The sequence below is a fragment of the Barbatula barbatula genome (assembly GCF_947034865.1).
Source record: "Barbatula barbatula genome assembly, chromosome: 4".
Classification (NCBI taxonomy): domain Eukaryota; kingdom Metazoa; phylum Chordata; class Actinopteri; order Cypriniformes; family Nemacheilidae; genus Barbatula; species Barbatula barbatula.
Genome location: NC_136768.1, coordinates 7,139,933 through 7,155,905, shown reverse-complemented (window position 1 = coordinate 7,155,905; position 15,973 = coordinate 7,139,933). Strand labels below are relative to the sequence as shown.

The window sequence follows — 15,973 nt, the reverse complement described above, 5'->3', positions numbered from 1 at the left end:
GTGTGACAAAAAAATCCCCAAACCTCATGGACCTTATTTTATTTAGGCTGTCTGAATCCTGCCAATTCAATCTTTCAATCAGGACACATTTAACAAGTAACAGAGAAACACAGAAACATGAAAAGAAATGAGAAAGTAGGTTTCTTGAACTTGATTTCAGGAACTAGCTGAACATGGGCCAACTTCTCCCTGCATTCCGAGTCCCTCCATTTTTACATTGAATGGTCTTCCATGCTTGCTACTCAGTGCAAATAAACAAGCCCGACACTGATTTGAAAATCGTGTGTGTATGAGTGCGGTTGGGGTTAAGGGTCATTGAACAAGTTTCCAGTTTCATAAGAAACAAAAGTGTGGTGGGTAGAAAAGGGGGATTGTTTCCTTCATGCAAAAATAAAAAACAGTTCATACAAAGAAACTCAATTCAATCGGGATGGGTGAGATCCTGGGTTCCTTATCTTTACCAGATGACATAGTATGGGAAAACAACCCTTTCATCCAAAACCTCTAGTCTCTCTGTCCTATTCTTTTCCCTGCTTTAACCTTCCCTGCATCTCACTGTCTGCTGTTCTTTTTGTCTCATTATTTCTCCTTTTCTTGTTCCAAACTGCACTTGGAACACTCCAGACGGGGGGAAGTTCTTGTCCAATTGTCTCATTTGAGAGGGACGAAGAAATCAACCCCTCCCTCCCTCTCTCCCTCTCTCTCTCTCTCTCTCTCTCCCTCTCTCTCCCTCCCCTTCACTTTTCCTTTCTCTCCCTCTCCGTCTTTCTCTCTCCATCCCCTCCCCCCGTGACAGAGCACACCTGCCTGATCTTGGCTGCAGGCGTCCACACAGCGATCAGCTCTCGGCCTGCCGTGCTGCTCATCAGCTCCAGCCCTCTCTGGATTTGTGGGTCATCATCTCTAAGGTTGTCGTACTCGCAGGTAAGCTCGACTCCACATGCACTCACAGAGAACTTTCTCATCGATTGAGGATTTCGATAGAGTTTGATCGGCTTTTGTTAATGATAGGATGCAGTTATGATTTGTGGTTTTGAAATGTCGGTTTGGTGGTTTGCAAAAATCTAAGAGTTTGCATTGGTTTTGCTTCTTGATTAAAGATGACTGATGTATAACTTTTTATTGCAAATTGCTGTGTGGTCTTAATTACTTCAAGATGAAGGAATAGTTCTGAGTTCTGGTAAATGAGGTCATGCATCTGTGTGTGTGTTTGTGGGTTTTATTTCAAAGCTCTCCGAATTTTTTGAGGTGCTTTGGTTACTTGCCGACTTTTTATTGTTTGCCTTCTGATAGGAAAACCATTTGTATTTTTCATGCACATATCCGTGATGTAAATGTAATCGATTACAAATGCATGCTACATGAACCCATCTCCCTTAGGTGGTGTAATTTGTCTTTTAGCTTGAGAGGTGAGGACAGGGTGGGCGAGACATTTTCTAAGTTTACCAAAGTGTGACGAGTTTCCCTGCTTTTTGCTACCCTACACAAACTCACTGTTGTGAAAAAACATTAACTTTTTGAATACCCTTATTTTCCCTCTGTTCGTTCTTTTATTAGGCTACAGCATTCTTTCCTTTTGTGAACCACTTGACATTTAGATTTTTAAAAGTCTGTGTAAGGCCCGAAACAGAGCGACATTTCTATCGAGACTGCAATCTTCCCTGATAGATAGCAAAGGGGGAGTGTGGAGTGAAGAGGTTTGCACAGACATTTTGGGGTCTGGTCTTTCTCTCTCTCTCTCTCTCTCTCTCTCTCTCTCTCTCTCTCTGCTTGACTCTACTAGATCCAAAAGTCTTTTCCCATGGCTTGGAACCCAGAGTGCCTTCAGCCACATGAGCTAAAGGAAATGCTTTATTGTGAAGGTTAAATAGAGAGACAGAATGAAAGTGTGGGACCGGTGTTTTATTAATCCTGTAATGATATAGCTTCCCTCCAATCACAGGCAAGTCTGACAAGGCACTTCCTGGTAATCCCACCGCAAAATTCCCAGCTAACTCAAAACATTCTGTGGGGGGAGAGAGGCAACCCAGTTAAATTCAGTAGACTTTTCAATGTACTGTAGTAAAGTTTACAATTGTACTATACCAAAGGTAAATTGGACCCCTTTTTGATTTTGAGATGATGCTGTGGCCCTATTAACCTGATGTCCACCAAAATTGGGAGACTACTCCAAATATATGTTTAATCATTTTCATGCATATTCTGGCCATTCCGTCACAGTGCCTGTTAAAATTCAAGAAAAAAAACACATCAGGAGCAGTGTTGGGTGTAACTAGTTACTAAGTAATTTAATTACTTTTCCCTTGAAAAAGTAAAGTAAGGGATTACTCTTATTTCTGTAATTTAATTACAGTTACTTCTGATGTAATTGAAGTAAATACTGTGTGTAATATATGTGAGTGTAAGTCTAATTTTAAAATAATTAATTTGATGTGTCCTCAAATTTGTTATACTTTGGTCAGTTAATAAACGTACTTTATGTAGTTTTATATTATTTATTTGAATGAACTAAGAGTGGTTTCATGTCTATCCTACACTATTGAATATGTCATTAGTAACTAGTAATAAATTACTTTTTCAGAGTAATTTGCCCAACACTGCTCAGGGTTGATACAATGCTAAACAAAAGCAAGAGCATAGAGCATGCCAAGACACATGGAAGCTGTGCATAGAAATCAATGTTATTACGTCTAAAATTAGTTTTTTTTAACTCTTCGGGTAGGTTCAGGTTTGTTTAAAAAAATAAATGACTATGAACTTGTTTGATTTGCAGTATTTGAGGTCTGAAAACACTGCATCTGTTTTATACATTTGTAATTCGGAGGAAATGTTGTTAGGATGAAATAAGAATGAATATTTCCCTTAATAGAACCTACAAAATGTGTTTTATGCAGAGTTGTATATGCAGTAAAATAAGAGATTTGTGGGACTCATTTGAGATAACCCTGGAACACCCCTTTTTTGGTATATTTTGCTTGTGTATGGCTATTAACCCTCTTAAATTGTAACTGTAACAGAACATTTCCTCCCTTGATAGACAATGTCCCCAGGGCAGGCAATAAGTGTTCGAAAGCCACGACTCTCCATGTGTCTGTTACACTGTGATGTTAGGAAGAGAGAGTCATTAAATGGTGGGCATGCTGGTCTGGAGGCTGCTTTTTACCCATTTAAGGAAAACAGATATTGGACTTTTGGTTTTAAAGTCATGGTCAAAGCAATGCTGTTTATGACCGAAATGAAATCCATGCCTTAGAGAGATGAAGAGAGTAAAAGCAAATACGAGTTTGTGAGTGAGTCACAAAGAGGGCAGAGAGACAGATGGAGGAAAACAGAGAGAGAAGAAGACTTATGGGTATAAAGATGGACTGCATATGCAATTTCTCAGTCTTAAAATAAAGACAGTACAATCATGGTCAATAACTCCAATGTTATTTCTTTCATTTTCTCATGGGCCAAAATAATCAGACGTTCTCCAGCGTAAAATTGGTTGTTCGGTGTTTGAATGACTTTTTGTGGCTTTGAGGTATAGATCCTTTGATGGCAACCATTTTGATGGGCTTATCCATAGTTCTGATCTGTGAGAAAGTCTAATTGTATTCTGGCAGTGGCTTTGGATTGTGGGTTAGTGGTCTGGAACCCGTTCCACCGCTGAGAGCAGAGTGGTTGAAAGCCTTTTACATTGGTGTAGCCCAAGAGTACAGTGTGCTTAGCTGAATCCTAAGCCTACTTTATTATTATGTCTCTTTTGTGCATTAGTTTTGAAACATGAACCATTGGAATGAGCAGATAAAACATTGTTGGAACTCTGGGGGAATTCTGGGTATTTTATAGGTTTCTGTTAAGGAATGCTTTCAACAAATAGAGAAATAAAATGAGGTTGGGTGTAAAAAAAGATTGGACTCTGTGAATCTTTCTGTGTTGGCTTAAAATGGAAAGACCATTCTGTAAATGCCATTCTTTGAGTCACACTGTTCTTTAGTACATCGTGCTTATTTACCAAAAACAAACATCACCTTTTACTTCACTTCTATTAAACAATTTCTTTGTGGAGACAAATCAGACCTTCTGTGACAACCCAGATTTAAAGTCCTGCACAACCAAAAGATTGAGTGGAAATAAGTACAGAGAATGTGAGATGGAAAGTTCTTAATTTGTTGTTTTTTTCCTCTAGATTATTAAAAGCCCACATTTTTAAGACCAGGGAACGTCCAGTGCTGATTCTGGGTTCTGTAAAACACTTCGCTTGGATAAGACTGTTGCCAGACCCACAGACAGAGGAAAATCAAAGCTGAGGGCTTGTAACAGCCTGGCTTAAGCTGTGATGAATCATATCTCAAATGTATTTCTTTGAACTAATAACTTCTAATCACTGTAACGTTAAGTCGTCTGATTCTGGTCCATTGGATCCAGCCAAAGACATTCTGCTCAGCTATCGTGCCAAGACAAGATAATTGGGAAATATCACAAGAGTTCTGTTGTACTGCATATCAACTGTAGCTAAACACAGCCCTGTTCATGAATACGATATTGCTTTATACTACAGTTCTATAAACAAATATCATGATCTTGAAATGTTGCTTGGGCAATGGAATTGGAAGACTGGAGCAAGCAACACATTTTTTGAATGTACTGTTTGGAACATTTTGTCACAAAGCATCTATTCTTAAAGCTGGTCTGATTTTCGTTAAGTTTCCCCTGACACCATCAGTTTGTTTGCCTGGCTTTCACAGCAGCCTGTGGTTTGTTGACAAGACTAAAATGCAGCAGCAGCTCTTCCCATGATCCTTTGCAAACAGAATCAGTCACGGTGACATCCAAAGCAGGAATATATAATGCCTAAAGGGCTTTTCATACTGCTGACCAAGCTTTGAACTGTGGCTTCATATCTGCGGGAAATATATTCATTCTTTGGCTCAGTATAGAAGATAAACACCAAGGTCATGGTTCAAATACAAGAGAACATGCATCCATATTTATATCTTGAATGCACTGTAAGTCAATTCTGATAAATGTTTCTGCTAAAAGTGCTGAGGGATATTTTTGTATATATTTCGCATGGAGACCCCTTTAATGATAAATGGTCTATATACAAGCCTGAGAACATAGTAATGCATTTAATAGCAAGTTTATCAGAGGCCATGCTGTTGTTGTGCAATGCTGTTAAATAAAACAGCAACAGCATTCCTAAAAATGTGTGTTGTTCTTTTTGAAACACGATCGTAGTGCCGTTGTTGGCGCTGGAGAAACCTCAGAAAATGGGTTCAGTATGCACAATGTATCTGAGGTTGAAGGTCACTTTGCAGTGAGAGGTGGGAGTCACTTTTTCCTATTTTTGAGGGTTTTATAGGACTCATAGGAGTTTGAAACTTGAAACTTTCCTGTTATAACCTTCCCTCACGAAAGGCAAGATTGATCATGTCGGTCTTTTCAGACCAGATTCTGTATTTTTAAATACAAAGTTCCTGGCTCTACAGTGATTTTCAGCCTGCTCTCTTACATTTTTTACAGTTCTTCAATAGCAGACGTGGCCCAAATCGAACTAGACAGGTCCTCTCTAAGTGCATTGAGCTGCATCACCAACTCCTGCTGCTTTAGAAAAGCTGTTTTTCAGATGAGGCTTTCAAGGTCAGATCCTCAGGTTCCCAGAGTTCAAGCACATAAGCAGAGTGGTTTTTCACTGTCCGTTACCATTCATCTACTGTAATTATGCTGGATGTTGATTACATGGACCTGAGATGACCCTGAAATGTTGAACTCAGCTATGGGAGTCACCTACTTTGCAATTTCCAAGTCATTTGGCAGCTAGCAGCTCCTCCCCAGACATATGTTTATGTGGACGACGTTGAAAACTCTGTCTGAGAGAGACGACAGTTTTATTCTTCCTGACTAAAGGCATGGATGACTTTGGGTATGGAGTTTAAAACCAGGTCAAACATCAACAGTTTGAACAGTCCACAGCGTTTGCCTAAATTGTTTGATACCTCTCATTCCAATGTCAACCACCGTTTAACCGTTTAATATTTTGTGGTTTGTCAGTATGTGTAATGTACACTTATAGATTTACCAGTGACCTTATAGTCCTGCTGCACAAAAAGAATAGAAACGGTCACAGAAATGAATGGTTTCCATTAAATACATTAAAAAAGTGTGTTTTGGGCATTATTCCAATAGGATTTAATGTTTTTCTATTGGTTCCCATCTGCCAGATAACATCCCACCAATAGGATCCATCACATACCAGTAGACACCATTAAAATTTCCATTAAAACCCATTATAACCATCATATTTTGGCCAGGGTTCTATTGTTTTTTTCCCATAAAAAAACGGTACTTTCAGCTTTCAGACTCTGCTTTCAGCCTATAGCATGTACAGTCACATTCACTTTTCCTACATCTGCCATTTGACTTCTCACCTTTCAACTCACCACTCTCCAATACCACCAGAGACGCTGAGACCTCACCCGTTGTATCACCTCTGACCTTTAACCCCATCTCCTCTTTGTGCTCCAGGCATTCACTAGCAACATGAAATCGGCCTGTCTTTCCCTGCTTCTGGTGTCTGTGTGCTGGGCTCTACCCTTTCGTCAGTCTGGCTTCCTGGACTTCATGATGGAGGATGAGCCGGCCTCAGGAGATGGTCCAGACTTGCCTGTGACTCGCAAACCCAAACTTCCCAAAACTACAGAGGAGACTGAAGTGGATCTAATGCTCGAGGGACCTGAAGGACCTATCTGCCCCTTCCGATGCCAGTGCCACCTACGAGTGGCTCAGTGTTCGGATCTAGGTAAACTGCTCTATAACATAAATTAGACTAGACAGCTTGCTGGATGTACCTTTAAAAGCACAGTTTACCCAACGAGCAACCTTAAGAACACAGAATATACAAGTATTTGGGTGAGCTATACAGATATACACTATATAAGATTATCTTTCCTGTCTGTGTATTTTTCTGGTTTATGACAACATAGTAAAACACCAAAGATTTAAATGAATTTTAGTTAATGATGACATGTGGAATTGAAATAAACGTGATACATACACTGTGTTTCATTATAAGAAGTCACACTGTTTTCATATCTCCTGTGGGTTTATTCTCACACCTGTTAATTTCTTTATGGTAAAAACTTTCATTATTTCAGAGACAGCGTAGGGGTGTCCATGCCGTCATGTACAAACACTTTTTTATTTGATCTGCCCATTGTTGAGTCATCATTGAATAACCAATGTCACAGTTTCAAAACCACTTTAAATGTTTTCACATGCTGTTACTTCCGTAGTTGAGTAGGCATTAACCACCAGACGGCTGCCTCGTTTTCCTAATTGAATCCCCAGGCGTATGCATGTGTATATTAGTCTTTAAAACAGTTTCAATTTTATAAGGTTAGTTCCAGGATTACTGCTTCTATTCCCGTAAATCCGGCCCGTCCTTGGGATCACTGCAAATTCCAAATAAAAGAACAGTTGGTGAGATTATCTAATGTTTTGAGTTAGGTTAAGTTTATGTCACTTTTTTTGTGACCCACATGTTTTATTTGCTTTGGAATCATACTTAACATGTAAGTATCGGGTTCCTCATGTCTCACCTCAGGTGTCCCGCCAGATGTTTATCTTGATATTTCACAGTGTTTTTTCAGATTTGACCCTAAACAGAAGCAGCATTGCCATTGGATAACAACCATGTACTTTTTTAAATAAAAATGACTATTGTTTGGTTTTGAAATAAAACATTTGTTCCTTTCACTGATAATTGTTTTTACATGTAAAAAATGTATATCTTTGATAAACAACAAGACTACTTTAGATTAGCGATTTAATGGATTGACTTTTTCATTTTAAATTTAAAAACAAGCAAAATTTAGCACGTTCATCATTTTTTATGAGTCCTACATTATGCATGCTTTCTTGGGTAGCATAGCTTTCACAGAAAACTCAAAAGATCAATCTGGCTCAACCTTTGTTTGAAAAGAACTACAGCAAACAAAGACCAACCATTTTAGAAAAGAGCTGTTTCCATTACGTTCTGCAGTCACCTCCAGGAGAGAGAACAGGATATTTGAATATTTGTTGGAGTTTTGCAGTAAGAGTTAAAGATGGAAAGAGATGGAGTTAAAGGAACAGAGAAAAAAGAAAGAAGAGATTTCAAAATAGTTTGTTCTTGCAGTCCGTCTCTCTGGTATCCAGGGCTCATTTTCTTCATATGCCAAATGGCTTGAAACAGATCGGGAAAAGGGGGTGGGGGGAGATAGGTGTGTTCAGACAGGCCTGTTCTCCATCTACGTTCAACTCTTTCCAGTAAAATATGTGACCCAGTTTAGAGAGCTCTGCAGCTGCTTAGAGAACCGTTTGGAATTAGACCAGGAACCCAGAAACAAGTCAAACTGCCGAGCGAAGTCTGATGAAGGGCTCAAGTGGGTTTTTGTTCTGTTTTATCTGTTACCAATTAAGGGCGGATACAAGAGAACACCAGACATTATATTTTGTGATTTTTGTTTACTTACCAGAAGTATGATTATAATACTTGTGATAGGTAATGGAAGGAAAGGGACCACAGAGAGAGAGAGAGAGAGAGAGCTCACTTAAACATGAACATTTTCTCATCATTTACTCACCCTTAAGTCATTCCAAGTCTTTTGTTGAAGACAAATGGAGAAGCTCTAAAACAATTCCTTTCAATGAAAGTCGACCCGGGGCTATCAAGCTCCAGAATAGACAAAATTCCATAAAAGTTGCATAAATGAGGTGTATAATCAGTAATAAACTTCTGTGTAGCTGTAGTGAAAGTCTTCTAGTTGTACAGTATGAAAGCTCTGCGTAAGACAAAGGCATGTCGTTCTAAAAGTTATGTTTGCCTCGCAGTCATGGTCATTGTATTCAAAAGACTGGGAAACTAAAAAGATTTCCCTTTACGTAGTCAAATGTGCTGCACGCTTTCATCGTATTTTGAATATCTGTTATCATCGATGTCATTTAAATTTGATAAAAACATAATTTCCTTATGGATCGACTTTCCCCCCAGTTAAAACTTTTCATGTTAGCTTCTTATAATACGGTATAATGCACAAATAAAACACTCTTAAACCTACATGGAATGCTCAGATTTTCATTAAAAATAGGAAATTAGACCAAACCCAGCAGAACTTTCTCACCAGCAGGGATATGTCTGGCTGTTCTCTTCCTGTTCTTTTGCATTCTTTTACTTTTGTGGTTAAATAATTTACAGGTTCAAAAAAGCATCCAAAGAGAGCCGAGAGAAGACTATGTACACACAAATAATGTTATTGTGTGGTGCTTTATGACAGTTTTTTGAGTTGTTAGAGAAGAAGTATTTTTATGTATTTACTTTATTACTGTTCGGCTCTAAAAAGTGTTTGGACACTCACAAATGTCGAAATATCAGAGTGTCATCTGCAAACATATGATGCAAGAGCTTTTCTTAGGACTGCCTTCACTTTTCCTATCCATCTTTCGTCTTTATTTCATCTGGTTTCAGGGTGTTTTTAAGTCAGTTCCCCTCGAGTACACACAGGTGTCCTAGCAACCACATGTAGTTTATCACATACATCTGACAACCAGAATGTGACTGAAAACAGTCGTGTTTTGTCCAGTCAAAACATTTAGTTTCCAAAATGACAAAACACGTCAAAGCATTTTGTTTCCAAAATGTTTTGCTTGAAAAGTGTGTTTTCAATATCTTTTAAATACATTCCACTTAAAGATACAACAAACAGAGAATTTAAAATGTGGTTTAGTTCTGCCACTACAGTATCCACCCATGTTAACCTAGACTGCAGATTTCTTTGCAGGCTGATTTATGTCGTCATTCAATGTTGTAAAAATCAAATATCCCTTGAATCGATTCCGTCCTCACTTTAAAGTCCTTCCAAGAAAACTGTAAGATATCTGGCCCTGGAGCGACGTCTGATTAACTCCATGAACTATCAGGGCTGTTTCGAAACATGAGAATATCGCAGAATGTGAGCCATCATAAGCCAATGAAACTCAAACACTAGTTTCTTTCTGCGTAAAATTTATTTTTGGCAGTTGCAATTGTTTGTCTTTTGTCCAAACATATTCATGCAAATTAAATATTGACTGATGCACAATGTTCTGTTTAATGCATTTGACTGCCTATAAACTGACATTTGAGCAGTTTATAGGCGCCAACTGCTTCTATTTAGTATTGTTTGACTGGATGAGAAACATTTAAGCAATTTAGATTCTGCACATAGTTTTATTTAGTACATGAGACAGAATCAAGAAACTTTAGGGAGTTTGCACACAAAAATGCATTCTACAAAATCTATACAGTGATGGCTAACCAAGACCAATCCAATGTTTACATTCATTCTGTCATTTAAACATAATTTAGGAATGTAACCACTCGATTCAGTAGCAAATTGTACATCCTTAAAAAAATGTCAGTGTGTGTAGGCCGTTTTATTTTAAAACCACTAGCTAAGTATTAAAAGCTTTTGGCTATGGGGCAAAACGCCAAGAAAACATACACAACCTAATAGCACATACGATAAGTCATCTTACTGTTTGTGTTTTTGTGTCTCTCAGGTTTGAAGGCTGTTCCAGAAAAAATCCCTGTGGAAACAATTTTGCTGGATTTGCAGAACAATAAGATCACAGAGATCAAGGAAAATGACTTCAAAGGCCTGAAGGGTCTCCAAGTGAGATATTAAATTACTCTCATTTACTCTATTTCTTTCTTTGAATTGCCTAAAATGGACCTCAACATTTTTGCTATGACGTAGGAACAGAGAAAGCAAGATAAAAAAATTCAAATCAAAACCACTTGTGAACATTTTTACACTAAAAACCATTCTCCCAGAAACACATACTTTAGCCATACTAAGAAACAATCTTAGCATCCAGAGAAAACAGTTGGATGGCGTTTGTCTGCCAAATGTGGACCTGGGTGTTACAATAATTCAACCACAGCGATCTTTTGTTTTAACGCTGTAAAAGATTCTGGAGTTATCTTCACATACACTTTACAAGACCACGTGTTTACAAAACTCATGATCCAGACAACTTCTCGAAGGATTTTAAAATCCATCCTTTCCAGTAAAACTTCTCTCAGCTGTGGATATCTGTGGTCTGAGGAATGTGGGGGTCCCAGGTGCAGAGCTGTTATGGTTCTCTTCTGGAGCAAATCCACAGTTTTGTTCTCTGACATAACCTCCTGAGGTTCAATAAATATGCAGTCTTTCACGGATACTTGTTTCGTGGTTTAAGCTTATCATCCACTGGGTGCTTGGATCTGGTGAACCGCACCAAAAGGGAGAAAACTGTGCCAAAATGTTACATGAGCTGTCATCATTTCAATATCCCAAGGAAATCCTTTTTTTAGCTGAATGCCAGAGGGTTTTTAATGTCAAATTCAAGTGAAAGACACTCAAGGTTATATGTAATAGTGTTCTCTGAGGATGTTTCTGACTAATTTCCGACTTTTATTTCCTTTAGACGCTCATCCTGGTAAACAATAAGATCACCATTATCCACGCCAAGGCCTTTTCTTCTCTGGGCAACCTGGAAAGACTCTACCTATCTAAGAATCTTCTAAAGGAGGTTCCTTCTAACATACCAAAAAGCCTCCAGGAGCTGCGTATTCACGAGAACCAGATTTCAAAGATTAAGAAGACATCCTTTGCTGGCATGGCCAATGTTATTGTAATGGGTACGAATATTTGTCACTATTTGCTCATGAAAGAGTTAAGGCTGGCCACTAATGGACTCATAAGCATGCTTTCGTAAGATTTGAGGTGTCACTTTAGAAGAAGTAACATTTTGAATGCAACAAATATTGGTTTCACATCATGCATTCACATGTGTTTTATACTAAGATGTATTTGATGCATGATTTCAATGCATTTTTACAACTGCCTCTTACTTTTCTTTCAGAGCTTGGCTCTAACCCTCTGAGTAGCAATGGGGTAGACAACGGAGCCTTCACGGATCTGAAGAGGGTGTCTTACATCCGTATTGCTGACACCAACATTACCTCCATTCCCAAAGGTGCTGTACTGTACTGCAAATAAGGGTGGGATGATGAATTCTGCCGCTTTGTGGTTTAATATACATATTGTATCCATGAAACACTTTTGATCTTAATCTTTGCTTGTCGAAAACAATGTCCAGGTCTGCCCAGCTCCTTGTTTGAACTTCACTTGGATGGAAACAAGATCACCAAAGTTACTGCTGAAAGTCTGAAGGGCGTCAAGAACCTGTCCAAGTAAATGCATCCTTTTTACTATAATTCTCATTTAATGTCTCTTTGACACATTTAACAGTTAAATATGCCTCCTAAGTCTTCCTCCAAAACACCATAGAGGAAATAATATACTAAATATAATTTGTTTTTTAACATTGCATGACACGCCCCATATGGAGACTCAGATCCCATGACCTCATTGCATGGATCGGTTTGCTTTGGATAGCACAAAGAAAATAGAGCATTCATATTACAAGGATTTTCCACCGCACATGCCTAGATCCCAAGACTGGAATCACAACCAAAATGTTATAAAAGTCGTCTGGGGAATTGACTCAGAATCGACTATGAGAAGATTGCGTAAGAGATCGTTTTAGTGTTGGCCCCATAATCCTAATCATTATTGACAAGGAAAATACAATAATACCGTGCCTTTATTGTGATACAGCTTTCAGAATTGTTGATAATTTACCTGTGGGCATTTGCAGGCTGGGATTGAGTCATAATGAGATCAGTGTGGTGGAGAATGGCTCTCTGGCCAATGTGCCTCATTTGAGGGAACTTCATCTAGACAATAATGCGCTTACTGCCATCCCGTCTGGCCTACCGGAACACAAATACATCCAGGTGAGAGATTTTACATGCAAAAACATTCAATGAACAGACAGGTATGTAGAATCTTGAAATGTCTAAATTGATCTTAAATCATTTGGTCACTTATATATACTGCTTTCAAACTGCAGGTGATCTATCTTCATGCCAACAAGATTGCCACAGTTGGAACGGAAGACTTCTGCCCTCCCGGCTACAACACAAAGAAGGCCATGTATTCAGGCATTAGCCTGTTTAGTAATCCAGTGTCCTACTGGGAGATCCAGCCGATCACCTTCCGTTGCGTCTTCGACCGTTCGGCCATCCAACTGGGCAACTACAGGAAGAAATAGAGCGTCCAATCAGAGGGCTCAATCACTGTTTTCACCCCGCCTCTTCCTGTCTGATCCTAATCCTTTCAAGCACATAACTTAGTCTGAATGTCAGTTAACTCACAATAAACGTCGACTCCATTTTCCACATACTGGACAGATATCACATGATTTTGCAATATTTTTGGCTCACCTAGAAGCAGTACTCAAATAGCCAAATGCATATACATTTTGTCACAATATGAAAATGTGTTTTTGAATTTCAATTTATACGGAGGGGGAAAAAGAAAGATTTATAAAGCCATAACCACTTTGAGTATCCACGATCGCACATTGCCCATACACGCATTAGTGTATTTTGAAATTATCGTTTTGAAGGTCCGTTCTAGCTTCTTCTGGATCTTCTGGACCTAAGCCATGTTTCTAAAGCTGGCCTGCAGAGCGGGCCGCAAGGGGTTAACTAACAAATACAGCCAAACAAGAGCTTGTGTACTAGAATGTACTCAGTTATTACTTTCTGTGTAGTGCTAGTATTGAGATGTTGTTTAAATGTACTCGCATAACATCCGTCTCTCTCTTGTAGTCATTTGAAATTGGAGGAAGACAGGATGTTGAAATCTTAGGCTGTATTCATGTTTCGACTCAATTCAGATGTTTTTGGTGACATTTGTATGCATTGGTTTTCTTGGATCCCGGCTGCCATGTAACAAAGAGCAGAACACCCTACCTAGGTGAACAAAGCTCTTTGAGATGTAGAATAAACTATGCTTTTGTTTTGACGAAAGTGATTCCCAGAAATGTATATGCATGCTTTTCTATGCAGCTTTCTTAATGATTTTGGTGTTACATGTGAGTTTGTGCTATTCGTTCTTGTCCCCTCGTTTTTTGTTGTTGAATGTCTGTGTTTCAGTCTGGAAGGACTGCAAGAAGACGGTGGACGTGGACACCTCCTTTGCTTTCATGAGAGTCTGGAATGTCTCTTGTATAGACGCTGTACATAAATGCTGTATAAAAGAATCCTATCAATGCTTTGAAGCACAAGCACTTACAGTAGTTTGGACTTTAATATATCGGCAATAAAGGTAATCCCTTTCTCTCTCTCTCTCTCTCTCTCTCTTTCTGTGTGCATTAAGGGCTCCGACACAGGTGTCTTGAACCAAATAAACAGTCAAACCCATCATCAAGCTTTCTGGGGGCTTTCAATGTTCACACACCGTACTCACAGGGTGTTTTTATGGGTTTTCCAGGTATATTTTGGGGTTTGAAGTGAATGAAACTGAATGGACCTTGTCCAGAAAATGTTACTAAATTTCTTTATTACAATAAAAAATGTTTTTAATGAATTTAATATTAATAATAATTTTTCTGGTTAAATGTGATTTTGTTTAACGAGATGAGTAATAAGAATAAACTACACTAACATTCACTATGCGTGAATATTACACTAATGTGCAAGTACACACTTATAAAATAATATACAAACATAAATTAAATCTTATTTTATCCTACGGATATTAGATCAAACAATTTCCTTAAAATTAAAGACCGAACCACTAAAATGTTATTTTGCAAATCTTTCGCAAACGTTTGGTTAAGATTCCACATTTGATTCTATTTCTCAAACACATCGATTTAAACTTGTGTTTGTATCATTTATATGAATTATTATTTAATAAATTATATGTCATTGATTTAGGTGGAAACATTAAGCACTAAATCGCATATATTTTTGTACATTAAAGTGCTATTAAGTTTCTCTCCCTGTCAAATCGAAGCACAATTTGACTTTTATTAAAATACTTCATCATTTTTAGAGCGTCCAAAGACATAAACTCCTAAAAAAAGTTCGATTTTTTTATTTGAGCAGTAGAACATTCAGTCCTTTTAATTGTGTGGTTTTATTCATTTTATATTTCCTGAAATAGTCTACTATTTTAACTGTGGGTATTGAATTTCAGATCAGCTTTTAAATGCAATAGTTAAAATTGTGTGTGAGCTCAGGACGCCACTTCAGACAATTGTGGCTTGAGGATCAACCACAAGAAGACTTTACAAAAAATGTAATTAAAAACAGTCATGAGTCAACGATCACAGTATAAAGACTCTAAACACAGGGATTAACTGTTAGGATGTTAGTTAATAATAGCTTTTATGAGGATAAAAAGTATATGATATCATTTCCTGACTGAATCACGGCAGTGTCCCAGACAAACCTAATATCCGCTTTTGAAATAAGAACTTTTTACATGATATGGCATAAAATTGGTGCAAATAAGGGTGCAAAAATACACGAGGAAGATTTAAAAATGTCCGGCCTAGATTTTGTATCCAACAATTGCCTTCATTTTACATTGACAAAAGGAGAGGTGAGGCGAGTTGTGAGTTTTTGTATTGTCCCAACCCAATATGTTTACTGAATCAGAAATTTACATTAAATTTAGCAAAAAGACATTTAGCAACAAGCTTTTTAGCTTCTACATACTTTCTAAAGAAGGTTATATGGATACAACACAGGTGTGTTTTCATTCATTTCACGTGATATTCTCCAGGTGCTTACGCATCTCTTTCTCTCTATCCCTCTCTTTCCGTTCTTTCACTCTGGTGCCTCCTTGTGGAGTGTTTGTGTCACACTCAGATTTGGGTCTTCCTCTCTTTAGCTCACGCCCATTTACTGTAATATGATTTTGCAGAATGAAAACCCTCATCTGGACCTCAAAGGTAAAGTGTTGTGTGTGTGTATGTAAATGGGAGATGGAGGGGCACAGAGTGGGATTGTATACGCATAAACGCACACATGGGTTAATGTATGTATTACTTGTTTGTGTGTTGT

General features: G+C 38.2%; 1 protein-coding gene across 1 annotated transcript; it reads left to right on the top strand.

The window, feature by feature from the left end:
* Positions 1-404: 404 nt before the first annotated feature.
* dcn (decorin) lies at positions 405-14,243 on the top strand. The gene is made up of 8 exons (XM_079453924.1): positions 405-924; positions 6,511-6,784; positions 10,564-10,676; positions 11,473-11,686; positions 11,911-12,024; positions 12,148-12,241; positions 12,709-12,847; positions 12,964-14,243. The coding sequence occupies exons 1-8, from the start codon at positions 475-477 to the stop codon at positions 13,162-13,164; spliced, it is 1,599 nt and encodes a 532-aa protein (XP_079310050.1). The 5' UTR covers positions 405-474; the 3' UTR covers positions 13,165-14,243.
* Positions 14,244-15,973: the final 1,730 nt, after the last annotated feature.

Bases quoted from the DNA above. Each gene is read 5' to 3' on its own strand.
- dcn (XM_079453924.1), top strand. From the start codon at position 475: ATGGGAAAACAACCCTTTCATCCAAAACCTCTAGTCTCTCTGTCCTAT. The intron at 925-6,510 runs GTAAGCTCGACT...TTTGTGCTCCAG, and splicing joins TAAGGTTGTCGTACTCGCAG to GCATTCACTAGCAACATGAA. The intron at 11,687-11,910 runs GTACGAATATTT...CTTTTCTTTCAG, and splicing joins GGCCAATGTTATTGTAATGG to AGCTTGGCTCTAACCCTCTG.